Source organism: Brienomyrus brachyistius, chromosome 14, assembly GCF_023856365.1.
Source record: "Brienomyrus brachyistius isolate T26 chromosome 14, BBRACH_0.4, whole genome shotgun sequence".
Lineage (NCBI taxonomy): Eukaryota > Metazoa > Chordata > Actinopteri > Osteoglossiformes > Mormyridae > Brienomyrus > Brienomyrus brachyistius.
The window spans coordinates 17,463,571-17,490,473 of record NC_064546.1 but is presented as its reverse complement, the minus strand read 5'-3'; the positions used below and the strand labels follow the sequence as shown (position 1 = coordinate 17,490,473).

At 46.3% G+C, this 26,903-nt stretch overlaps 1 protein-coding gene and 2 long non-coding RNA genes across 4 annotated transcripts; 2 read left to right on the top strand and 1 right to left on the bottom strand.

The window, feature by feature from the left end:
• Nucleotides 1-1,183: 1,183 nt before the first annotated feature.
• On the top strand, nt 1,184-23,726 carry aspg (asparaginase homolog (S. cerevisiae)). Of its 2 annotated transcripts, none has more exons than XR_007382296.1 (16): nt 1,184-1,651; nt 3,780-3,909; nt 8,834-8,945; nt 9,102-9,227; nt 9,335-9,418; nt 9,994-10,120; nt 11,290-11,402; nt 14,016-14,201; nt 15,178-15,291; nt 16,059-16,175; nt 16,253-16,348; nt 17,491-17,654; nt 20,853-20,939; nt 21,521-21,592; nt 21,753-21,809; nt 22,301-23,726. XR_007382296.1 is itself a non-coding variant. In XM_048974750.1 (16 exons), the coding sequence occupies exons 1-16, from the start codon at nt 1,387-1,389 to the stop codon at nt 22,343-22,345; spliced, it is 1,923 nt and encodes a 640-aa protein (XP_048830707.1). In that variant the 5' UTR covers nt 1,184-1,386; the 3' UTR covers nt 22,346-23,726. The 2 variants fall into 2 exon arrangements, 1 of the variants encoding a protein (XP_048830707.1); XM_048974750.1 differs by having other exon boundaries at nt 21,521-21,620.
• A 23-nt stretch (nt 23,727-23,749) lies between these two features.
• Nucleotides 23,750-25,390, bottom strand: LOC125707524 (uncharacterized). Its single transcript, XR_007382298.1, has 4 exons — nt 25,288-25,390; nt 24,768-24,897; nt 24,188-24,353; nt 23,750-24,080 (listed from the first exon to the last, which is right to left on the bottom strand). It is a non-coding gene; the product is annotated as an uncharacterized LOC125707524 (long non-coding RNA).
• Nucleotides 25,391-25,456: 66 nt separating this feature from the next.
• On the top strand, nt 25,457-26,662 carry LOC125707523 (uncharacterized). The gene is made up of 2 exons (XR_007382297.1): nt 25,457-25,604; nt 25,798-26,662. It is a non-coding gene; the product is annotated as an uncharacterized LOC125707523 (long non-coding RNA).
• The last annotated feature ends 241 nt before the right edge of the window (nt 26,663-26,903 follow it).

The following is a 26,903-nucleotide window of genomic DNA, read 5'->3' as shown; positions in this document are numbered from 1 at the left end:
GCAGAAGACTACACTGTGAGGCAGGCTGCTTCCAGGCTCAAAGTTCCAGCAGTAGACAAGAACAAGGTGAAGCAGGATACATGGCAACAACCAAAAACCAGCCAGGTAGAGGGCAGAATCAACTTTCTAATGCCAGAGATGACCATCAATTTATCCAGCAGTGCCTCATAAATCGAAGGATGACCTTCATAAAGAACGGAGACATTAAGTGGTGTGAAGCTTAAGTGCACTGCCTGGACAGTTACAGGGCTTCCAACGTTGGTCAGCTGATATTTACATGTATGTAACAGTTTTATTACCTTTTAAATATTCTATATGTTTTGCAAACTACACCAAAGCTTTACATGTAGCTATAATTTTAGGTTTATAATGGAATAATATAGATTTGCCGTAAGTGCGTGAGTTTCACTCCAGATACATGAGAGTTGGCAACCCTGGTAATATAGAAGCCCTTAAAGACCCACGAAGCAAGGAAGAAGCCCATCATCAATGAGAAGCAGGGAAGTGCCAGGCTGGAGTTAGCAAAAGAAAATGCGTATATTACACAGGCACATTCACCTTGAAAAATAAGTGAAACTGAAAATGATGTTATCTCTTAATTTTATCTCTTAATTTTCCCAAGCCTAATTTTCCTTAATTTTCCCAATGCGTGTGCTGATTTATCTCGAATTGAAAATCTCACTCCAGCCAGCAGACCAAAGTTGGTATCCTGGGTTTATTCCACGACAATTACCCACTGAAAATACGTTATCTCTACATAGCTCACGATTAACTATAGCTAGGTAGCTAATGCTTTTAAAGAAAAATCCATAGAAAATATCGGTAGCCCCCAGAATTTCAGCGTTGTAGTTCTTTTTTAAAAAAATAATTATGTGTGTTTTGACTCATATTACAATATCTTTAGGTTTCACCAAGATATCATACAAATGTTAAATGGCAATGGGGGCAGTACGCGTCCATGTCCTACAGTGTTTAAATATTGTTTCTTCACAATCCGTCCTAACAGTGGTCACTGGAATAGTATAGAAAATCATCATTAGGACGGTAAACATACTTCCCACAGACCTAAATGTCTGTCATGTAGAATATACGTACATTTTTAACGTTAGTGAATCATTAGAATAGTGATGTGGAATACGTCGACCTTGCCTTCCGCGTTCTTGTACACATTTCTTGTGCAACATCTCTGTAACCTTTACAGACAACATGTCTGTTTTTAGCCTCATATGCGTAACCACAACACAGGTCAGTGTCCGGCTGGCTGTTTTATAGCTTAGTGTGTGTGGGTGTGGATCCCCTCGGGATAAGAGCTAGGCGGACAGCTCCGGAGACGTGACTTCGCAGGCTGGCCCTTTAAGAAAAGGACTCTCTTTACGTCCTGATATCATGGCGGATGGGAGCCAGTGTCGTGTGGTTACATCTGGTGGGACAGAGATGACCGCTCTCGGACGGGCGCTTTCTCAGGTCTGCTCGAATGGCGATTTTCACCCACAAGCGTGTACCCACCATAGCAATGCGCCGCAAGAGTGCCGCAGGAGGCGGCTGTCCAGCAGCGGCAGTTTGGTGTCTCTGGAGCGGTGTCCTGATGCTGAAGTGCGAGTCATGGTCGTCAACACCGGCGGGACCATTGGCATGACATACCAAAATAACGGTAACACATTTACAGTCTTTCCGTTTGTCTAGCCTCTTAGAGACATGTCAGAAAACACTTTAGGATCGGACTCCCTGTGATAACTTTTCGTTAACTTTATATCTTTATACAGTTGTCACCTTTCACACTTGGAATAGCTATTCATCACTTAACACAATTTCAACTACGAAGAGCGCTGTCTTGTACCGAGGGGGAACTTTATAGCTATGGTTAAAGGGGGTTTGCGTAAAGAAAGATCATTTTCTGTCTAGGAAATTTTGTATTTCATCATAATTGTATTATGTTGCATTATCGCTAAACCTGATGACGTAGGGGTTCTGGAGGAAATTGCTGCATCACAGTTTGATACACTGCATTACTTCACATTCATGTATATTATTTAATTACTACACTCCATTACTTTACACAACATTCCTATGCAGATTAGCTCGAACAATGTAACAATCAGAGGTGGAGGAATTTAGGTTCAAAGAGTCCAGACCTAGATTTTGTTTCAACCAACCAGTTGAGTACTTTGTGACGGTAACTCTTTATGCTCAACTGCTTGGTTGAAATTAAATCTTGATCTGGACTGTTTGCATCTGAATTCTCCACCTCTGGTAAAAATTACGATGTAGGATGCCATCATCAGTGTAACACGTGTTCCCACAATGCCTCGCGCGAAGCCGTTACGTCTCTTATGCGATGTGGACAATTTAAGTGACCTGATACACAAGATGAAGCAATCTTGTAATTTTGTTTTTTGGAAAACCGGATAGGGTGTGTCCTGAGTATTTCAGACAGCTCTGTCATACACCTTACAAAAATTTCCTGTTTTTCGCTAAACTGTTTAAACTGTTTAAATAGTTTAGTGACTGAGCAATTAGACATGATGACCGGATATTTTCAGGGTCAGATAATCCTGTGTAGGATTGCTAGCCAACCAAAAATCTTGAAGTTGATGCACTGTTGTATGTATATATGGGTAACTGCAGAACTGTACCACACAAACTGCAGCATTGTACATTAGTGCAGACAAGTTCATTTCTCATTAAAACAGATAAGATCATGAACACACGCCCTCACACAGACTTATTGTATATTCCCAAACTGGTCTCAGAGCTTTCTGTAATACCCCAACAATGGTCATACTTAGACACCAAATATAAGGTTTATATATATATAAACACTCATAAATTATGACGGGGACCAGCCCATTGCAGGGCACACTCACACACCATTCACTTACACATGCACACCTATGGGCAATTTAGGAACTCCAGTTAGCCTCAGCATGTATATATATATATATATATATATATATATATATATATATATATTTATATATATATTCCCATATAAAAAATTAAGAGACCACTTTATATTTTGAAACAAATCTGCATTTTTCAATCCTGGTTTAATCCCGGTTCTGCTGGCAGAAGGATATACTGCTTCCAGTGTCCTTCTGCTGGAATGGCAAACATTACAAGCAGATGTGAGGTGCACTGGTAGGATAGTTTGTATCAGGCTCCTAGAAGCAGGGGCGCTGTAAAGGGGGGGTAAACGATGACGATTCTCGGGGCCCATGACTGAGAGGGGGCCCAGAGAAGCCCCCAATAAACTATGTTGGGGGCCCTGTCAAGATTCTTTTCATGGGGCCCAAAATCCTTAGCAGCACCCCTGCCTAGAAGCAGGACTGAGGTCCCATAAAGGAAGGAAGAAGCTCTTCAGTAATGAGAAACAGGGAAGAACCAGGCTGCAGTTCGCAGAAAAATATATATAATTCGCAGACGCACAGCCATAAACTGAGAAATGAGTGACACAAAAAATTGTCCGGTGGTCTCTTAATTTTTTTCTGCATCTGTGTGTGTGTATATATATATATATATATATATATATATATATATATATAAATTAATGGAGAGTCTACCCTTACAGCCTATGCTTTTGATGCGTAAATTTCCATTGGCTAACCTCCCACCTATGTCCAGTTCTAGTACGTCATGGCTGCCTTCTGTCAAGGTCATATACAGTTTGACCTTTGTTTATAACCTACCGATTCCTGAGTTAGCATTAGGAGGTGGGTGAGAAATAGTGCATTTCCCAGTTTTTGATGAAACGTGTTGTGCGTGTCCCTTCCGATCTTCAGTGCTCTCTCCAGAGCCTAATGCCCTGGTCAAGGCGCTGCGCAGGTTCCACATACTGCATGACGAGCAGTATGCCCTGCAGACCTGCCTGTATGACTGCTACGGCCCCCCCGACAAAACGCTGGTCCTCCCGTAAGTACACACTGTCCCAAAATCAGCGACCTGTTTGATATGTGTGTGCCATCGACATAGGTTTACCATCTAACTGGCTTCTGACTACATTGGTCTACAAACTCACATTCAAACGTCCAATGCTAAAGCTGCATGCTATCTGTATGAAATTATCTAGGTACTCCTAAACTTTCAAAGTATGAATCTCTTGAGTTTTAGAGTCCTGCACTCTACTAGCTTAAAGTATTGTGAGACCTGTTGGAGGAGTACATACTGACTATTGCTGATCTGATGTGAATAGGCCCTTTTTTTGGGAATCCAGCACACTTTAGTGCCATCATACATGCATCTGCATATGAAACTTCACAAGAAAGTTAGGCTGATCCAGACTCCATTTACAGTACATCTCCCACAGCTGTTTAATCAGAAGGCCTCCAAATTCAGCCCCCCCTTCCCTCACCCCCAGCAGCATCCCCGATGTTGAAAGCTTCCTGGGAAAGAAACAAAATTCCGCCGAATGACACCATCCTTCTCAGTACACTTCCGTGATGTAGTGCAGGATGGTGCTTTATGGAGGGAGGTGCTTAAGATTCCCTTGTGGTCTGTAAATCAACCCACGTATTGGGCATTTCGAGCTCATCTGCGGAGGATGCATGGCAAAGTCTGTGCATCTGCAAGCCAAGTCTGCTGACAATGAACGAATAACATATAGACCTTCTTTCAAAACACCTAACAGAAATATTGGGGAGCCACTTCAGCCTCCACTACGTAGCACCTACCTGGTTGATCTCCACACAGTTCCTCTTCCAGCTGCATTGCAGCTTCCCTAGTTGGTCTCCCATCCAAGTACTGGCCCAGCCCAAATCTGCTTAGCACCCATTAATTACCTAGTGTGAACTGCCGCTGATATGGCTGCTGGCAGTCTGGTCTGTGTTACGATGGTGGAGCACTCGGCAGTCCTAGGATGAAGGCCACCATCTTGAGCATGACCAGTGTGTGTGGAGTCTGAAGACCATGTCAAAGCAGAATGCTGGAGAAGAGGTCCACCTTTATTCCCGTGTGATGTGTGGGGCTCCGTGAGCATGTTTGTAATAGTGTCTTAGCAGAGTCTAAGCATGAGAGCTACAGTCTTTCATGTTTGTGGAGCTGTGTATAGATTCGTACAGCTACACTGACCCATCCTCCCTACTGGAGAATTATCAGCAGTCGCTCTTGTAGCATTTTGCCCTTAAACAGCTTACATAACAAACTGAGTGCATTGGTTGTTTCCGCTTTTCCAGTTGAACAAAGGTTTAAAAATTAACAGCTGCCAAGGTTAACTAGCTAGTTTTTTTATTCCTGACATATCATTTCTTATCTTGTTTTCTGGTAAAACTATTGTCACTGGTGCTGAACACCTTACTGTTTCATGCCGTTGTTTTTTTCGAAATCAGCATCTTGTAAACATGTGACAATATAGCGCTGGGAAATGAGAATTCTCCGGTGGGTGCAACCGTGCTGTTGCTGCCTTGGGGCCTTGCGTGAGCCCCAGTTTACGGCCAGATTGTCTGCCTTTTTTCTATAGAAGCGAGGCCTCCAGATGTCCCCCCCCCACCCCTGTGAGATGTATCATCTCCCTGAATGTACCAAACTGGGTTTTTCTCTGCTTTATAGAGAGACTCCACCAAGCAGGACTGCACGTGTATCTGTTATGACATCTCAGCATGCATCGCATGCACACACCCTCAAACTCTGCTAAGCTGGAAGCGTTGGCATTAGCGTGTGCCTGCGCGGTCTGAGCGCATAATGAAACCAAGGCTGTGACGTTATTTTGACGTGTGACATTTCAGCTGAATGGATTGAGACTCGCCCTGACGAATGCCTGACATACTTCCAGCATTGGCAATGCAGAGAGCAGAGAGCAAACGGCACCTGCAGTAGATGGAGGAAGGAGAACTACTCTGTACTGTGTCTAAGTCATAACGTCAGTAATAATTGTTAATAAACAACATAAAAAAACTAATTGACAACAAATTTTAACATCGCTTGGTTGCATTTTTGTGGTTTGTTGCATAAATTTTCTATTATGACATCATGACCTTGCAGCATTAACAGTAGTGTGTTAAGCTTGGTTCATACTTCACTTTCCTGCATGTGCACTCGTGTTTACATAGTTCAGTTGTCTGTAAACACAGACGGTCATGGTCAGAGCATGTATGCGTCAATGATATTCCACCGGACCAGGAGAGGTCAGTTGTATAGCAACAAACACAAATCGAATACCAGCAGTGTAGTGAAATGGGTAAACGTTTCTGAACAATTTTAAAGTTGTTATTAGCGTTGGGTGGTATTATGGTAATATGATATGCCACAGTATTTTGAAATCAACAAAATTAGTCAGGACCCCCCCCCACCACACACACACACACACACACACACACACACAAACTGATGAGAGCGAATCTCTTTCTATGCCACTTCGTAAACGGAGATTTTCTACACTGAGTAAAGTTTTTGTTACAAAAATTTGGTGTTTTTTTTTATATATATAATGCATTGATTGCCTGATCACATGATTAATTGATCAAGAAAATAATTGTTTTTTTGCAGCCCTAAATTATGTCAATACATAAAGTACCCTTCATAAGTTTGGAATCACTGAGAGAATTTCATGTTTTCCATGAAATCTTATACTTTTATTCATCAGATTAGTGCTAAATTAATAGAAAATGTAGTCAAGAATTTCACAAGATTGGAAATGATCTGCAGTTGAAGTTACGAGTTTCGTGCTCCAAACTTTACCCTTGTCAAAGAACCCTCCATTTCCACCTTGCAGAGCTTTGGCATTTTAGCTGTCAGCTTACTGAGATATTTTGCACATATTTCACCCCCTACTTCCCAAAGCACCTCCCATAATTTTAATTGGCTTCATGATCACTTTTTTTTCGTATTCAGTCAAGCAACTCCTCCAACAATTCAGTAGGTTTAAAAGCTAGTAACTGCTGTGGACTGTCCATTACAGACAATACCAGCTGACTGCCACTCAGCCTATATAGGTTTTTTTTAAATTTTGTCTCCAGTAGGTGCTTTGGGTCATTAACATGTTGTAGGATGGAATTCCTAGTCCTATCTGCATGACATGATGCTGCAAAATGGACTGAAAGCCGTCATTATTTAAGATTTTGTAAGACATGGATGGGTTTGTTTATCTATTGTGTCAGTCTGTTTTGCTGAATGCATGGCAGTACATGCCTTTGGGTGTTAGTATCAGCTGTGCATCTGTGAATTAGACCCTGTGTGCGCTTGCGTGTGCATGCATGCATGCATGCGTGTCAAGTGGGCTCGGGCGGTACCATCTCTTAGCAGATGGAGTCCCGGCCAGGTAGGTGGAGCTTCTCCAGGGCCCGCTGTGTTGCTGGAGCCTGACTGCCTCTTCCCTGCTAGGCCTGGGGCACAGCCTGTGTCTGCAACACACATCCCAGCAGCTGGGATCTGTAGCATCCGTAGGGGGCACATAAAGACATGGCAGCTACTACAATTAAAATGACCATGGGGGGTTGCATTTGTGAAACCTAGCACCTATGTACCCTCAGCATATGGCTCTGCTCCTGGTCAACCCTCACAGGTCCTGCTACTAAGATGTATCACTAATATCCCTATGTATCACTATATAAAAAAGTTCCCAGTTCTTATTTTATAGTAAAAACACAACCCAGTTCTTTTATCTTTCAGAAAAGAGGTGCTGGCCTTGCCTGGTTTTATCTCCGCCTTCTAATCCTATTTCTTTGCATGCAGTTATTTTGCACATGTCTGCATGTTGCTTTAGCATGTTACATGTAGGTGCGCCCTAAAGAAGTGGTTGGCTGGCGCACTTGATGTGTGACTGTCGATTTACTCTTGATGCTGAAAGATGAGGGCGTCATGTCGCCGTAGTCCGCTGCTTAAGGGGCGGGGCTCAGACCCCCCCCTTGTTGCTGCACAGCTGCCAGGCCCAAAAATATCAGTATTCTGACACACTGTGTGGCGAGAAAAGAGGAGAATGATCTGTCATGTCAGTGTCTCCTGTCACTCAGAGATTACAGGCAGAGTATGTCATGATGTAATCTTAGGAGTTGGGGGTTAATTAACACTATCAGTGGGCTCTCTTTGCAGGATGCGAGGGAAGTCAGGGTAGGGTTGGCACGAGATAGACATCCTACCCCCACTGTTTGACTGAACCCCCCATAAACCTCCACCCTCCATTCCATCCCTTGTTAGTAAACTGTAATATATTGATGGGCCCTCCCAGCGTCTTGTTCTCTGAAAGGCAGATTAAAAAGACAATCATTTCACAGCTGCTTAGGAACCTTCCCTGGGATTAACTAATGCTTTGGGGTGGGGGGTGGAGACAGCATATTCGATGCTACTTTGGTGCATATGCATGAGGGGCCTTTTGGGGGTGGGGTCCTTTTAATTGGGACACAAATCTATCGCTAAGAGGTGAGCTGAGTCCCTTGCTTTGATGGAGAATGGGGGCATTTCCCCGAGCACCATAACCCCCCTGCCACTAAGGTACGTTTCTGTCCTGGACTGAGAGCAGCTCATTTACATCCAGGGAGGATTTTCATCTGCCACTCACTGAGCCCCCTGTCTTCAAAAAGAACAAAAACAGACAGAATTGATTTTTCTTTTTCTGTCATCCTGCTCCCCCCCCCTATCTAATAGCGGCAGGGGGGTGCTACTGAAAACCTTGTTTTATTCTCCTGTCTGCTGTCCTCTGGCCCAACTCTCTCCACCCCAGTGGAAGTGACAGAGCTCTTTTGTAACCGTTTGATTGATGGTCGATCCTTAGTGAGCTGCTTGTTGTTAATCCGTATCATTGTAGGCATTGTACATAGTGGCCAGATCTGTTTTAAATGCCACATCTCGGATGGAACATTTCTCTGTGCCTGGTGTTCCATTCCCCACTCTACCCACAATTCTCTAGGCTCTCCAAGAAGGACAAGAGAGTAGTGTACACTGTCCTGGAATATTCTCCACTGCTGGACTCCTGCAATATGACCATGGATGACTGGGCTAGGATTGGAAAGGACATTGAGGTATTTGGTCTCAGTCGATTTTACTTGTAGTTGGTCCCTTAGACCAGTAGATGGCAGTCACGTATCACAAACGTGTACTTGCCTACAGCATTAATAGGAGCTGTACTCATCAGTGCAGTACTCATGCTGTTGCTCCCTTCTGTCGACTGTCCACAGAACCAGTACGAGAAGTATGACGGCTTTGTGGTCCTACATGGCACCGATACCATGGCGTACACAGCGTCTGCCCTTTCTTTTATGTTCGAGCACTTGGGTAAACCGGTCATCCTCACAGGTTCCCAGGTATGATGCCCACTGCCTTTCATCTGCCACGTTGGGGGGGGAAATCATATAGGAAATCATAACTGAAACTTGGTACCCTGACAGCTATCTCAATTATTCCCACACAGGTGCCAATCTATGAGATGAGGAGCGATGGGCGGGACAACCTCCTGGGGGCGCTGTTGATCGCCGGGCAGTTTGTGATTCCTGAGGTACGTGTGGGACTTTCTTAGCTGGAATACGTCAACTTCCCGTCACATGATCCCCAAAAAACACACTTCAGTGAGGATAGATATTCACCATTATAGTTTTTCTTATAAGGTATTTCCCTAAACAACCAGGTTACATCCAGCGGTAATCCGTAAGGCATCAGCCACGGATTCGCGTCGCCTGTGTCTTTTGGACTCCTGACTAGCCCCTCCCACGCATTGTTTGCCAAACGGCTGGCTCTTCCTGAAAATGGCTGCACTGCTTGCACCCAGCGAATCGGAGGCAGGAGTCTCCCTAGAACACCTATCTGACAGGGTCTGAACGCCGGGAGTGGCAAATCCGCGACCCGTGACATTCCCCTCTCTGCTACGCACTTTGCATTGGAGACACACACACAGGCACATCAGCCTGACTCAAACAGGAGGACATGGCTACATCCTCTCAGGCAGTGCAGCAAGCATATCCTCCCCCCAGTGCATTCTGCATGTACACAGCACTCAGCCTGACTCCGATATGGTTCAGGCCCAGCAGAACAGCCCAACTCGCCCCAGCCTGACACCCTGCCTCTCGCCTCCAGGTCTGCCTGTATTTCCACCACAAGCTGTACAGGGGTAATCGTGTCACCAAGGTGGATTCTGGGAGCTTCAACGCTTTCTCTTCCCCCAACCTGCCACCACTTGCGAACGCCGAGGTGGATGTGAAAAGTGAGTGACCGTCAGCGGTCTTTGGCCCCTGTTTCTTGTAGACTAGCGCCCTGTTTTGTTCCTTTCTCAGTCCAGGGAGCAATGCACAGTTTTTCTCCAATACTTAATGTCAGTTTTCCTCATAATTAGCTGAAAAGCAGAGTGTTGTTACTGACACGGCCAGGTGGCCCTGCGTAATGCTGTTTCGGGCAAAAATTGTTCCACCCGTGCTGCGGGATGTTGTTGGAGCAAACCACCGTCTGAGTCACGGGGGGGAAATTCCTTCCAGTTCTGCTGGGGTGGCTCAGTAATGGCAGACCGACAGGTTCTGTCACATGCCTCGCATGCAGCCACCTGTGGGTTGCCACGCTCCCTTGAAAACTTGGCAACAGCAGGTCCTGCCCAATGCCAGTATGTGGTCAGTCCCTATGTATTGCAGGGTTTACCAGGAAAATGGGCTGAGCTAATGTGTAGCTGAGCGTCAGAGGTTTGCTAAAATGCCCCTGCATAATTCGGAATGGTTTACTGTGCAATTAAAGAGCAATGGGGGGGCCTGTTGAGGACAATGTATCTCAGAGATTGGCTGGCTATAAGCGCAGAGGGGTCCACCACTGCATCAGAAGCCCAAGTCAGTTGTACTTGTGGGGTTTTTTTTTGCACAGGATGCAAAAGCAGATGCAGTTGTCATGCAGGACAGGTGCGGCAGCGCTGTGATTTAGCTGTGCCGGCTCTGAGCGAGCGGCCGGCTGGAAGGCCGGCTCTGCTCACTCGTCCATCTGTTTCCTGCCAGGCTTTGATAAATCTGCGTCCGTTTATTGTCTGGGATCTGTCACCATAATGGGCTCAGATGTATTTTCCCTTTCTGGAGGAGTGGTGAAGCAGAGCCTGTAGGCCGGGTTGTGGTCACCACCGTCAATCTGAGCTTTTATGTACTTGCTGTCCTCTGACTCTCCTCTCTTTCTCCTTCTCAGTCGTTCATTGTCTTCCCCTCATGTTCTCTTTTGTTATTTCCTCATCTTCCTTTTTCTGTCACCTCAGCTCTCTATAAGTTCCATTTGAAAGAGCAGCATTTGAGCGCGTTAAAGAAGTAAATCTGGGGAATCCAATTATTCTGGCCCTTGGTGCCACTGAACTAAGGAGCAGGCAAACCAAACCTTAACTCTTTCTATTCCCCTTTCCATCCTGTACAGTAAACTGGGACATGGTGTGGTGGGCCAACACCACATCCAAGTTCCAGGTCCAAACAGTCATGAACCGGAACGTGGGGCTCCTACGGCTCTTCCCTGGCATCACTACGCAGACCGTAAGCATTGGCATCGCCACACGGCCCACACCACCGTGCATGATGGCTGGGAGCTGCTGTACCCTGTCCAGCTCTGTCTCCAGGCCATGCTGACCCAACTCATGGGAGCTTTACTTACACGAGAATGTTCTGAGGGCAGAACGAAAAATGATTGGTTCAGAAAGATAACCAATCAGATAGTAGAGGAGGTGGGCCCAATGAATTAGATGTCTTCGTCCCGCCTCCTCTAGTTGCTTGGATCCATGTCCTCTGTAATCTGATTGGTTATTTCTCTGAACCATTTTTCCGTTCTGCCTTCAGAACATTTTCGTGTAAATAAAACTCCCACGAGCGTTCACCTATCCATTTGACTTATGCCTGCCTTCTGCCTGCGTTTATATTTATCTTAAGCTAACCTCAGTTTGCCCATCAGTGACCCATCCTTAGACTCTACCTATATGTGCGTCTGCAGCTGTGAATGTGTAACTTTGAGGTCTGCACTGGTGCTGACCTGTGCATGGTCTCCCCAGCCATCTCAGGTTTCTGTTCTTCTCTTCCCCTTCTGTTCTTCCTCAGACTGGGCTGGAATCAAACCTATGGGTGGCATTTTGTGACTGAAGTACGAGACTGAGTTATGGGGCACGTCTGATAGACAATAAAAAGGGAGTTGGCAGACGAATTGGAGCGCTTAGTCTGTCATTCATTAAAACGGGATGGTGGGGCTGTTGGCTTTGCCGTTAGCTGTGCCAGTATGTCTGCCTGCAATTTTTTTTTATCATGTTTCTTACAGCCATATTTTTGGGGGCAGGCACCTTGATCAGTCGCTATGTGTGTCCTTGGTAGTCCCAGGCACGGTTCAGTTGGATTCAAGGAAGGAACAGATCGGGTAGACTGTACAGATCATGCAGGGTGTACAGATTGGTTAGGCTGTACAGATCGGGTAGGCTGTTCAGATCGGGTAGGGTATACAGATTGGGTAGACTGTACAGATCAGGTAGGCTGTACAGATCGGGTAGCAAGAAACATTTAACAAACAAGGTGGCAAAGGGATCACTTTGGCCTACGGCAGAGGTGCAGTGCTTGCTGGAAATTTCGGCTGATGAGAATATCCAGGAACAACTAGATGCAGCACAACAAAAACTCAGAGATATTTGGTAAAATACGGGACCATCTTAGATGTGAAGCACTATTTAATGAATATCGCTGCGATGCATGCTTGAAAAAAAACATGTGCCATTGCATCCAAAACAACTCCAAATAAGCCACAAAATAAGGACCTTAATCATGAACCTCATTGTGCTGTGTGATAGCGCTTTTCTTTCCCGTATTTTCTTCAACACAAAAAGTCACAGAGTGATGATGAAAGCATGCTTGGATCTGGAACATTACGCACAATGCGAGCGCAGACCAGCAGAGGTGTGGGGAGGGGGACAGCTGTGCTCAGGCACAGTGCAAGGCAACCAGACCTAGTGTGAGTACATCCTTAAGGCTGGTTCATACTTCTCCACACAAGCGCAACACTCGCATATCCACTCTGCATATGTGAACATGGAAATGTTCACAGCCGCGTACTTTGACACATGCCCACAATGTGTTGTGTTTATATTTTTATTGATAATAATAATATAAATGATCATTCTGATATTCTCTGCACATGTACCTCAGCAGTGAGCTCTGGGTCCGTTTCTCTATGTTTTACAAATACATTTCAAGTCTGCACTCACATACAAACGCATTTACATGCATGTAGCAGTTTTGTTACCTTGAAAATCATCTGAATCAAACTACCCCAGCGCTCCTCAAAAGCATCCGTCTTGGTGTTTAAAGTGGACGCCAGCGAATCGTTTACACAACTGCGCAGACACAGATTTGCAGTGCAGCCGGCGGTCGTCTGCGGAGGCACACAATGACGCATCAAACCAGCCTTTAGTGCTTTGGTTAAGAGTTGGAGCCATTTCGTATTGTGGGGAGGGAGGGGGGGGCAGTAAATGTATGACATCCTGTGTTTGCGCCCCCTCCCCCACATGCCACAGGCATTTCCTACATAGTTTCATACGAGTCCCCCTCTCACCCAGGCGAACTGGCTTCACACCTTGGTGTTTACAGTGGCTCTCCTTTCCTTTGAAAAACACCCATCCTCCTTATTTCCAGATGCCAAGGCAGGGGCCCGGGGCCCGGGGGATGGGGGAGAGGGTGGAAAGCAGATGGGCTGGGGACTGTGGGGAGAATTTTTTTTTTACTATTCAGGACCATGTTATCTCCCTCCTTGGGCCCATCATCCAAGCTGAGTCAAGCTCATTGGCTTCCTCCCCCTCCCTTTCACATCCAGCCTGGTTTTGAGCGCAGTAGATGCAGGCAGCTTTTACAATTACAATTAACTGATTAGAATTGTCTTTGTTATCAAAGCAGACGTTTCCGCCGCAGTGTGTGTGGATCAGATGGTAGTTTTCTTCTGGATGGGGGGAGGGGTTTGGGGGGGCAGGGGGCTCAAAGTCTTCTATAACCTTGGGAGGATCACCGGCCTCATACCTAGAGCTGGGATCAGTGGAGATGGGCCTCTACCCAAAGTTCCAAGGGTGCACTTGCAAATGCATGGCATTGTGTGTGTCATCCGCTGTCCTTTCTGTCCTGTAGGTACGAGCCTTCCTGCAGCCACCTATGGAAGGCATCGTCCTGGAGACCTTTGGCAGCGGCAATGCCCCCAGCAATCTTGCTGACCTCCTGGAGGAGTTCAGCAAGGCCACCGAGAGGGGTGTCATCATGGTCAACTGTACCCAGTGCCTCCGGGGCAGCGTGATCACTAGATACGCCACGGGCAAGGTACCCCCACCAATTTCCCTGCTGTGCCTTTACCACACACTCACGTGACTATGTGCCACCCCTGTCATGTGACATGAGTGAAACTCATGTTGTGTCAATCCTTTCTGCGAAATGTATTTGTTATGGCCAGAAGGTACAGCAGCAATGTCAGTCAACATTACCCTCTACTCTGTTCCATCCGCATGTGTCTCTGCAGCCTTGGTATTTTTACAGAAGCAACAGTAGCATTTAATTATGGCAGTAAAATGCTCCTTCATTAATATTCACTCTCGCTCCTCGACTCTGAAAGCTGCATTTTTATTGCATGGTTTCACAGCAGTGCTTGGATTTAAGTATCTGTTTTAAGCGATGGGCGTAGTTTGCCAGGCGGTGCTGCATGGGGGATTTTTCGGCTAATGACACCCCCCTCCTCAACGTTCCTGCCTCGGCAGTGCTTCCTTTGTGACATCACTTGGAAGCTCACCTGACACGCGGCACAGCCTTTGTCGTTTGCAGGGACTCCAGGGAGGGGTAGTCATGGGACAGGAGCCGACGTCCATCAGAAGTCTCTGAACTGCCAGATTCGAGAGCCAATAACCTTTCGGGGGTGTCCTCTCCTCCCCACGGACTGATGATATAAGCGTGCACAGTCGCACACGCATGCACACACGCATAGCCCAGGCCTGACTTGACACATGTGGGTGAGCGTGTTTGGCTGCAAATGGTGAGAAAGACAGACAACGAGTCACAACAGGTAGCGTGAGTGGAAACTGCCTCCATGTTACTTTCTGTGAGATTCCCCTCAACTCACCACGGACTTAGCTCGGGCTCCTGGGGCACCAGGCCGGACGAGCGCCCACATCGTCCTCTGTGTGCTGCTCTTTAGGGAGGTTCCGTAATCGTTCACAGCCTGGCTGCAGTTATTGTGGACAGACATAGCATCCATAACACGTTGATCAGGGGAACAATCGCAAACTGGGTGTGTGTTTATGTCCAGGCTCTGAGTGACGCAGGGCTGGTGCCGGGCTGTGACATGACCCCTGAGGCAGCCCTGTCCAAGCTGTCCTACGTGCTGGCCAAAGAGGAGCTCAGCACGCAGGAGAAGAGAAAGGTACATCCCTACCGCCCCCCCCCCACCCCCGACTACGTTGATTGCCTCACTCATAAAGGCCTCCGGCTGGCTTTCGGCAGGGTGGGGGGAATGTCACCGGTCACCCGCACTGTGGCAGAACCGGTTTCTCAGTCTGCCACGTTGCAGGTTGTGTCAGAACTGTGTGCATGCAGGTGGATTCTTAGCGTGTGCTGTGCGAAGCGCATGGGACGTGCCTCCACATGCCGGCAGAGCCTAACAGCGCACCTGTTTACAGTACCATTAACCCTCCGTCAGATACCCCAGAGCACAGAGCAAGGGTCACTCTGTATCTCCATCCTTGGGCACGTAGTCTCCGTTCAAAACTGCCAGAAATGTAGAGAGGTCGGCTAGCCTAGGTGTGTGTGTCTGGGGTGCGGAAGGAAAACACAAGAGCGGGAGGAAACCCACACAACCTGGGGAGCACATGGAAACTCCACACACCCAGAACTAGGGGTAGGAAACAAACTCCCCAGTCGTGGAGGCCTGTGGCTGATCACTGAGCCACCGCTACCTACTTATATTATTTTACCTGATTAGCTATTTACCATACCAAATCACATTGTTTTTACCTTACCTATTTGCGCAAGCTTGCCTGTTTACCAGAATACTTGACATGTTTCATGTAACCTCACCTTATTTATTTAGAAGCCTGTCGTTGTTATCTTCCACCTCACACCCTGGGTTTTCCGGATTGTACCGGCCATGGTAGCCCTCGACACTTCTGCGCCTCTGACCTCTGACCTCAGATGCTGAGTGAGAATCTGCGGGGGGAGATCACCCACCTGGACGAGACTCGGTACTGTCTGCGGAATAACCAGTTCCTTCGGATCATCTCAGAGTGCCTGAACATCAGCTGCAAGGAGGTGGGCCCCCCCCCTCCCATTGACCTGGCCGTGTCTGTCGGTCCCTCGCGAGCTGATGGCCCTGCATCCTTTCCTAGGAGCTAGAGGCTATTCGCGACGCCCTCAACCCAACGCTGGCCTGTGCCGCAGCCAAGACTGGGGACATTGAAGCTCTGCTAGCCATCCGGAAAATGGTAACCCCCCCCCCCCCACTCGGACCCCAGTGTTAACGTCCGTCACATGAGGTGCAAACAGGTCGGCTTTGTTACTCCCCCACTATTGGGGGACGGACGTGTGCCATGCAGTGGCGGGTTTGAGGCCTTTCGCACCAGTTGGGCCGCATTAGCTAGTTGAGCCAGAATATGGATGCTAGACATTCCCAGCATTCCCAGTGTCTCCAGTCAAGCCACAGACGTCTGGCATACCTCAGCTTCCTCTTAACAATGTCCCACCCTGAACACGTGTCCGTTCCCCTCGACAAGTGGCTTTGCTGTGTCGAGCTCCGAAATTCTGAATGTCTGCAAGCTGTAAAACGAGATAATGAGAGTTAAGGGGGAGCGTAAACAGAGCATTTCACAGGCCCCTGCATTTCGTTAGTGTCACAGCTGAAGATAAATTAAACCAAATATGCCTTTCATTTGTTTTGTATTTGGCATTAGAGTGTGAAGGGTTGCTTTGCGTTAATGCGCTAGTCATTTAAAGTAATTATTTTACATTTATGGGCATATCTTTGCGTTTAGCGCTAATGAGCATTTTCAGAAATGGGAAAAGCTTCATAAAATATAGTAAATTATCTTCATAACACACCAATGAACTATTCTCGCTTATTCCTCGCTTAAACCCAGCATCGAGACTCATCAGGGCCGCATCGTAGATCTAGGGTAATATTTGTGGACTGGCAAAGTAAATGAGGATTTATTTTATCCATTATGGTGATGGACTGTTCTGTTCGATCACCGCTGCTATTAAAAAGCAGCAGGCATGTAATGTTTAATAGATGTTTTGAAGTATGTTTTTTTGTAATGAGTTTTAGGCTAAGCAGTGAATAGCTTCCTGTGTTTCCACTTTGCAGTGTACTGTTAATATAGAAAAACGCAGACAGCCCCTCCCCATTATTTTTTAAACTGTGAAGAAGAGACTTTTGTCACTGCAGGGTAACTGTATGTGACTTTATTGCTATTATATATGCGAAATGTACTGTCCTTGCTTAATGCTATCATAGGGCAGCCGTTCTAGGTTTAAATATAATCTAACTGGGTAACAGTTAACATGTCCCTTTGAATGATAATCTCTCAGACGGGGTGTGGGTAATGTGGGCTGTCGCTCCCCTATCCAGGGCAGCACTCTGAGTATGGAGGATTACGATGGTCGCACCCCACTGCACATCGCTGCCTGCGAGGGCCACTACAATGTGGTGGAGTATCTTCTGAATCATGGAGCAACTGTCTATGCCAAGGATCGCTATGGGCACACGCCACTGCATAACGCCGTCCAGTTCAGGTGGGCCCCACCCCCGCTGTGGAGTAGGAACACTATAGATTTATTAACTGTCCTTCTCCTGCCTCCAATTCTGGGAGTAATCTGAAGGTGTTTTAAAGGAATAGCATAAAACGAACCAGACCCTCATTAATAATCCTGACAAAGCGGGTATCCTCCACTTACGTTATCTACACACGCATTAGGAAGTCCTACGCCTGCTTTGTTAACTTCTGTAACATCCCAGTTAAGGTTACAGTTAGGATTGTGTTTAATATTAAGGTTGGAGTTAGGTTTAATGTTGGCTTTAATGTATTGGAGTTAGGGTTGGGGTTAGGGGTATGGCTAAGGTAGGGTTAGGGTGGCATTAGGGTTGGGGCTTAGGGTTACAGTTATATTCTTGGTTGACATTAGTGTTGTGATTAGGGTTGAATTAGGACAAAAGTTGGCACCTAGTGAATCTCAGGTTCAAGTCACAGAGATGCCAAGAAATGCAGTTCACTATTATACGCAGTTGTGAAAATGAGTAAGATGTTGGCCTGACTAATGCTCTTCTTGGTGGCTCGCCCCGTACGACAAGTACCGACAGGCCACTGTCATTTGTGTGGAAAGGTGCGGCGGGCCAGGTCAGGTGACTGAGAAAAGGAAGGCTTCTCTCTCAGCCTCAAGCCTTCACTCTGACATTGGACTGACTTTTGTCCGCTGGTGTCCCCTCTTGTCCCCCGCCATCTCCGGCACGCAGCCTTCGCTCGCCTCTCCTCAGAAAGGCTTTTATCGGGCCTCTGCCGAACGCTGCAGATCAGCAGGTGGAATTCTTGCCTGCCCTCGAATCTAATCGCCGTTTCATGGGCTCCACCTCCAACTCCCTGTAAAACCTGCATTTCGTGCCGTAGCAGTAATGTCAGACGTTGATGTAAAAACAGACTAGTCTCTGTCATGCGAGAAGATTAGGCCTGTTTTTGTGACAAAGGCGAATCCGTTTCCTTCTTTGTGCACACGCAAAGAACGCGTCACTCTAACAGCGAGGGACAAGTCACCTCAAACCAGACTGACCTGCTACAGCAGAGTCATGGCAGGCGAGTACCGCGATGTCACTGCAGCATGGCAGCGATGGTGGCGGAGGACACAGGGCAGGGCGGGCGCAGCTGGCGAGGGAGGCGGCTTGCGGGGGCGGCAAGGCGAAACTGCCGGCATTTTGCCGTGATCCTTGCACTGACATTACCGTAGATCCCTCTGGATTCATAAACACGATCTTCTGGATGCTTTGGTGTTAAACCCTTTGAACCTTTTACACATAAACGTTTTTTAAAAAACCTCCAATGCAATGTCTTTTAACAGCTCTTTTTGTTATTATTATTATTATTATTATTATTACTTAGCAGGCTCACTTTATCTACACTGACTTACAATTTTCAGTTTAGTGCCATTCTGTTACCATACTAAACAGATTTGCTGCTATCTTCATTCGTTGTGCATTAGGGGGGGAAATACCATTTCAGTTCATTTTCCAGTATTACAGATGCATTGGAAGACAGCAGCAGAAAAAGTTATCGAAAGCAGTTCTGTCGCTGTAAGTGAGACACATTGTCACACTGAGCGTGACACCAGGGGACAAAATTCAGGGCTCTGCCCACTCAACAAGACGCGGAGTGAGAGCCACTCTGGATCGGCTTCCCATTCCTGAGGATGTCGCCAGGGGCATTCAACAGAAAGTACCAGCACAGACAGTGCCACGCGCGCTGACACTGGAGTTTCAGTGTGGGGGTGTCTGGGCCTGCCTGTGCTTGCCCGACGGCGACAGTGCAGCGACTTGTCGCGGCCAGAGGTGGCCCCAAACACGTTCCTGCTGAACACCGATCAAAGGTTACAAACTTATCCCTAAATGAGAGAAACAGGGCGGGGAAATTGAGAAAGGCTGTTGTGGTGTCTCCTTTGAAAAAGCTCTATCCTGTTTGCCAAGCCAAACCAATTTGTTCCAGAGCAGAACTTTTACCTCATATTTGCCTCATGCTTCAGAATCTCAACCAGATTCTTATTCAGAACTCGGCCCGTGAATAGCTAGCATGTGATAGGGCAGCGTGTGGCTCAGTGAGTTAAGCCTGTGTGCCTATGATCACCAGGTCACCAGTTTGAACCCAGTCTCCGCACATCTGCCGGTCCTTAAGCAAGGCCCTTAACCCCCAGCTACCTGGGAACCCCGACGGGTGTCCTTTACAGCCGCCTTACTCTACGAAGAGCAAGTTGAGGGAGGCGAAACGACAATTTCCCCTTGGGGATCAATAAAGTATCTATCTACTCTAATAACTAATATTTGTATGTGCTATTCTATGAACATTTCTGTTGGGTTTTCCCAGCTTGTATCTGGACGTGGAACGCCATTTGTTTGGTAGATTTCTGTCCGCTTGCCTTAGCAACTTGTCATGTTGACCCTCCGATTGGTTGACTCAAAGCAGGAAGCGCATGTGATTGGCCAAGTACTTGTCAGCCATCCATGCATGCTACGCTGTGAACTGCATCTTATTTCTCCGATCTCTGCAGTGGCACCTGAGGAGATGTTGGAAAAGAATGGAGCTTTTCATTAGCGAATGAACATTTCCGAAGTCATTGATGTACCCTTCACCTCTCAACTAGGCCTTCCACCTTGGATTAATTATCTGTCTTTCCAATCTATCAGTCCAAACCAATCTTGTAAAGTCTAAAGTCTGTTAACCACAGGTCGTTATCCCAAAACCTGTCCTCACCACAAATAGAGTGAGATCTTGAAAATGCTTTGAAACAATGTAGTGGAGAATATTTGGTCAAAAAACTGAAATCTCAAGGAATAGTAAGGTATTTATGGAGGTCTTACTTGTGCCTGTCTTACTCGCTGTTATCAGTCTGTTTGTGTGTGACCATCACTGACACCCGTGTGTCTGAGAATGACCCACTCCCCGTCTCACTCATTCTTAATTCCTCGTGTGCCCGTCCCTGACTTATTCACACGCCGTTCCGTGTGTGTTTGTGCCTGTCTCCCTCGCACTTACTGATCCACACATCTCTGCTCATCACCCTGATCTCTGCATCGTTAGGAGTGCCCATTTTGTAGCTCTCTGCATGTGATGTCGTTCGTGCCAGTCATTCTGGGTGTCGTTATTCTGCATCTTGCCTTTTGTGTGTGTGTGTGTGTGTGTGTGTGTGCTGGGTTACTGTGGATGACTTACACCCCATGTGACGTTCCATCAGACGCGGTGATGTGGTGAAGCTCCTGAGGAAAACGGGAGCCCACTTCTCCCGGGACGAGCTGGAGAAGGCCGGCTCAGAACTCTGCAGGTGGGATCACCCACATTATGGCTACGACTCTGCTTTTCACTCCATTCTTCCAAAGAAACACACACACACACACACAGAATGCGAGTTCTAGTCCAACCAGATGTTCCGGTGTTATAAAACCCTCAGAATGTGCCCAGGCTACATCGCTGCACCACACTTACATTCTTTGAATTCCTCATGGCAGTAGGGAAGCTGCCTTGAGTTGCCTCTTCCTGCTCACGCCTATCCTTTGTACGACTGCCTCGCTCATGGCCTTTGACGACCACTGTAGTCTGACAATGCGTCTCACGCCAAAGCAGCACCCGCTGAATGACTATGTTGATGCTAAAACGGCAATCTGATGAATTATCCAGTGTCTCTTTAGCCCGTTTTAGGTTTTAGCTGCAAGACTTCACCAGAAGTACAAAGAGTTTAGAAATATCGATGATAGCTTTTGTATGTGAACCCACTACCTCAAACTCTTTAACTGTGAATGAGTCTTTGTAGCAGATCTACAGTACCAACCTTGTACCAACTTTTGTGGCTATTAGAGGGTTTTGGGCTGCTTGAAACGCTGGATGGTGCTGGGTGCTGTATTTCAGGCTGGCAGCTTGCAGTGACCTGGATGGTCTGGCAATGTGGCATCTGGCTGGAGCAGACATCAGCATGCCCAGGTACGATGGGGAGACCGCCATGGAAGTGGTGAGTGACGTCGATGTGTCCTTCTCTGAGGGTCCATGTGCTTGAGGGCATTGGAGTGACCTTTCCAAAAAGCAACGTTCTACAAGGTGGTTTAAAGCTCCCCTCTCTGCCCTCCACCTGTTCCCCTTACAGGCCCTGAAAACTGATAACTTAGAAGTGGCTGAATTCTTAAAGCAATGCACAGCTATGGTAAGATCTTGGGACTCCCTTCACTGGCGCCTTCTATGCCACAGGGCTGCTGTTCCTCATTTTGTCTCCCCACTGATCAGCTGATGCCCTGATCTGTTTTGCCTGGTCCAGCAAGAATACGGTGGCCAATGTATTCATTCCCTCGCTGTATTGACTCCTTACCAGCCTGAGCTGGTTGTATTTATCTAACACGTGCTCTGTAACGCTCTGTTCCAGGTAATGCAGTCTCATATGTTCATTCTATGTACTTTTTTTTCCTGACCAAATGCTGCTTGCTTATGATATTATAACTAAACAATTAATCTTATAATTGCACTATTGGATGTTGCCGCTGTTTGTGCCTTAATTTCCCCTCATCGATTAATCTATCTTTCGCTCTGGTTGGCTGTGCTTCAGGTTGGTTGTAGCTGTGCTTCAGGTTGGTTGTAGCTGTGCTTCAGGTTGGTTGTAGCTGTGCTTCAGTAATATCCTGTCTCTCACTCATGTTTCAGGATGGAGACTTTAACGGCTTCCCACAGCGCCCCAGAGAAGCTTGAGGACAAGATCAGCCGGCATCACACCGCATTGTCTTCCCTTCTAGCTTCTCTCTCTCTTCTCCTTGATTGTGCAGCTTCCTGCAGCTTTTAACCCAAAAACATCCTGCTTAGCCAAGTAAAATTCACCGTACGGTGTTATTGCACCTTGTAGAATAATGCAGGATGGGGCACCAACCCGTGGCAGGACACGCGCTCACACACCTGATTCAGTAGTTTTCAGTTAGTGATTTTATTTAATTTATGATATAAGTAATTGTGGTGTGATATTTAAAGTGTTTTATTTATGGGTAGAACATGGAACTTTTGTCATGTACACATTCTGATTCCCTATTGGTTTCCCCTGCATTGCCATTGTATCCAGCCTCACTGTAATTGGTCAGAACTGTCCATGCCACCTCCCTTTCAATACTATCGAAACTAGGAGGTAGAATAACATCATCAAGGTAGTTATATGTATGTTCTACCCAGGTCTATTACGCTTGTTCTGAACCTGATATTGGGGGATCTATATGAGTGATTATCCTTATAATTATCCTTATCATTTTAGACCTGTGGGGCGACATGGTGGTGCAGTGGTTAGCACTGTTGCCTCACACCTCTGGGACCTGGGTTCGAGTCTCCATGTGTGTGGAGTTTGCATGTTCTCCCCATGTCGTCGTGGGGTTTCCTCCTCGTACTCCGATTTCCCCCCACAGTCCAAAAACATGCTGAGGCTAATTGGAGTTGCTCAATTGCCCGTAGGTGTGCATGTGTGTGTGAATGGTGTGTGAGTGTGCCCTGCGATGGGCTGGCCTCCCATTCTGGGTTGTTCCCTGCCTCGTGCCCATTGCTTCCGGGATAGGCTCCGGACCCCCCATGACCCAGTAGGATAAGCGGTTTGGAAAATGGATGGATGGATGGATTTTAGACCTGAGGGTCTTTATTTTACAGCGATAGCTGTGAAGTTCTGTCTGTGCTGTATAACTTGTTTGATCATTATTTAGCACAGAAGGGAAATCGAACCAGCAAGGCTGGACACATAGGGCGCATGCGGCTCTGGATGCCTTCGGCGATTGCGCAGTTCGCTTGCATGACCCAAGTACTTGCTGCTATCTTATCAGAACTTGCTCTAGTGCCAGTTAAGGGAAAAAGTTGTACTAACTGGAAGCCCCCGCTGGAATGTGTGGAACCCTAACCCAACTGCACCCTACCACTTATCAAGAGATAAGCCCACTGATCAAGGTGGCTGTTAGAAAATGTGCTTTTAAATTGTGAGCAATTCAGTGATCAGAGGATCTGTATTTGGTGTCCGTGAGTGAAAATGCTCCCATGAGCACCTGTGTGTAAAAAAGAAGCACAAACTTAACAATAAATGCAACTGTCTGCCATTGGTTTCTGCAAATTCTTTTTGAGATTCTTTTTGCCACACACTTTTTGTTACACCGCATGCCAGACCTGCCCTGATTCTTCATTCTCCTACCATTATTTCCATTTAAACAAATGATGGGTGAAGTGTATATCCTGGAGACTTTTCGCAGTGAGACCGAAGAAAATCAGTTGCACTGCCCATGTTCTTTGACCCCCATTCCAGCTGTAACACGGAGAAGGGTATTTATTGGGATGGATGGGATCTCAGTCCTGAAGGCATCTCTTACTGAATTTGACTATTTTCGAGTGTGTTCTGTGATTCCATCAGGCTTTGTTGCAGAGCCAATTCGATCGCCTCTGGCCCTCAAACGACTGCCGTAAATGTCACCTGAAATAGAGACAGTTGTGAGTAACCCCCACCCCTTCCCTTGCAGTCTGGATGAAACATCTCGAGGTAGCAAGTTCAGAGTCGCTGGTTTAATTTCATTTGTTTACCTTTCTGCCAACTGTTTCCTTGCAATGGCTAAAAGCTCGGTTTAAGCACTCTGTTCCCTGATGAGTTTGCTGATTAACTCTCCGCTCTGTACTGTGAACGGACCGGCCAGATTTCAGAGAGCAGTCAGCTGCTGTCCGGAATGGGGAGAGAAGCCCACTTACGGTCCTGTGGTATTTAAATAAAAATAGAAGTAAACAGGGCAGTAGGGGGGTATCACTTGTTATGAGCTCCCATTCAGAGTGAAGTTGTTTCCGTATGAATTTTAATGCCAGCTCCATTTGGGGGGGGGGGGGGGGGGTCTTTTTCTTTAGCTCGTTGGACTCCCCTGGTGTACACTTTAGGAACACCACTTTGAACATAAGGCACAGTGTCCTTCTGCATTTCAGGCAACTACTGAGAACTAACAATTATACGGGCTATTTGGGGGGGGGGTGATCCCGTGAGCTCGGACCACACAAGGGGTTCACGGCACCACAATGATCCAGTTGCAAATTCAGTGAGAAGACCTGCCGAATCAGGATCATTTCGCTGACATTAGTTGCGTTGCCCATAAATCTTTTTATTTTAGTGGGCCAATACCTTTGCTGCAGTGCTGCTGTAATCTGGCTCCCACTGCCTTGACAGCTGAAACTTTAGGGTTCGACTTGTTTCGTGGGCCTGGAGGAATCAAACCAGCTGATCTAGTGAAAAGTTGGTACCCGTGGAATGGCTGCATTGAAGAACATGAAATTAATGGGTCACTAAGCTCTCTGCATTGATAGAGACTGTCACAGATGCACTAATGACAGACCATGGGTTAAAAAAACAACAACAACAAAACTGCGGGGATCATAAAAACCAATTAATGCAGTGACTAATTTCACTGGCACGACTCCAGTTTACTGAAAGTGCAGCGGCAAACGCCCAGGATCCGATTCAATGCCGGTGCTAGCAGAGAGGCAGAACCAGACAAGAAATCTTCCTGTACCCCAGATACGTGAAGGAAAACAATGAAAAATAAGACGTGTCATGTCGGAACATGAGGTCTAGGTAAGGCATTTAAAGCGCGCTACAGCCCCCTGAAACTCAGCGGAACATTTCAGGAATGTCCCTTTATCACCTGGAGAACTTGTTGGTCGTGTGCCTTGGTCTTTCCTGTTGGCGGCTCAACCTTAACGGCAACCACTTGTCCTAGGTTGGCTCTCACAGCAAACTGGCCAGACAGGTGCGCTGCACGTCTGCGAGTCTATTTCAGTTTCCTACGCTGCTGCTGTGACCTCATGGAGCAGGTTAAACCGGCGTGGGCTTCATTCCTGTCACAATCATGAGGCCTGTGCGTACAGCCTACCAACATCACTGCTATATATAAGGAGGAAACTAGAGGCAAACAGCAATCAGCGTTTTGGCTCTCCTGGTGGAACTCTCTCCTTCTGCAAGGTAAATATTACCACCTGTTTGAAATATTTTGTTTTCAAAAGCGCGGTTTGTCTCCAGAATATAACTTTTAGAATAAGGCTTTGGAATCCTGATCATAATTAGGGCTGTCGTGTGAACTACTTTGTTTTCAAAATATAGGACGATTTGCTATTTTCCCATTTATATTTATTTTTTATTTATATTTTTTTTACAGATCCTAACTCTAACAGTGTTCGGGCTTCGACACTGGGGGAAATCCTCTTTAATCTGGTCTCTCGGGTGGAGTGGTTCTAAACAGTTCAACAGTTCTTTACCAAAATTGTGAAATGTTTAGGACCACTTGATCAGGGTGATCGAAACGTTTGAGTATGAAGAAAGAAGAAAGCCACACTTTTTTTTCCCCGAAAAGGCTAAATGTTACTGGTGGGATGGATTGCTTACTGGACTAACGAGTCGGATACTGCAGAGGCGAATCGGCTGTCACGGCCGACCCTCAGCATTTCGGTAAAATGTGGACGATTTCATTTTTTTCCCCTTGTTTTTTAACTCAAATTTTTTTTGTGGGTTTCAGTAGAATTCCATTGTGTAAGAATGTTACAATGCGCAGTAAACCTGTTTTTAATTGTGTTTCTTTAAGAATATATATTGTACTATCGATATAGTATATTACTGTTTTTCGTACAATTCGACTGCCACCTGTGGACGATTACACTGTAGTCTAAAGCGCCCTCTTCCGTTCGATCGTGTTTTCTTTTGCATACGTTCTCCACTAAGACCTATTAACTATTTCTAGTTAACAATTAAATTACTCGATTTTTACATTTTTTTCTGAGTAATGCCTAAACACCATTAAAATGTAGTATGAGATAATTAGTCAATGGGATTATTGCCAATCACGAACAGCCAAAAATTAGCTTCAGTGGTAGTCATACACTAAATATGTAAATGTATGTAAATTATGCAATGTTGCGGCAAGAATAATCAGTTATATAAATATTACCTGTTTTTTTTTTAATCCTGATATATTTTTCAAGAGGCAATAAAAGGAGTCTTCGGTCACTAATAAAGTCTGAAAACAATTTCTGCTCAATCTATCAAATGCTTGTAACTCACAAAACCTTTATGCACAGCAAAACAATTACTCAGCTGTAATCGTCCCGTTATGGGAACCCCGAGTTTCTATCAGGCAACAACAGGCTTTCATTAAGTTTATCATTTACCATTAAATGGCAGGCTGTGTGTATGTGTAAATATGAACTAACAGAGGCTGATTGGGGTTACCAGGTTGTCCATAAGTGTGCACTTGCGAGTAAATGGTGA

Bases quoted from the DNA above. Each gene is read 5' to 3' on its own strand.
- aspg (XM_048974750.1), top strand. From the start codon at position 1,387: ATGGCGGATGGGAGCCAGTGTCGTGTGGTTACATCTGGTGGGACAGAG. The intron at 8,946-9,101 runs GTATTTGGTCTC...GACTGTCCACAG, and splicing joins GGATTGGAAAGGACATTGAG to AACCAGTACGAGAAGTATGA. The intron at 16,349-17,490 runs GTAACCCCCCCC...TCCCCTATCCAG, and splicing joins TGCTAGCCATCCGGAAAATG to GGCAGCACTCTGAGTATGGA.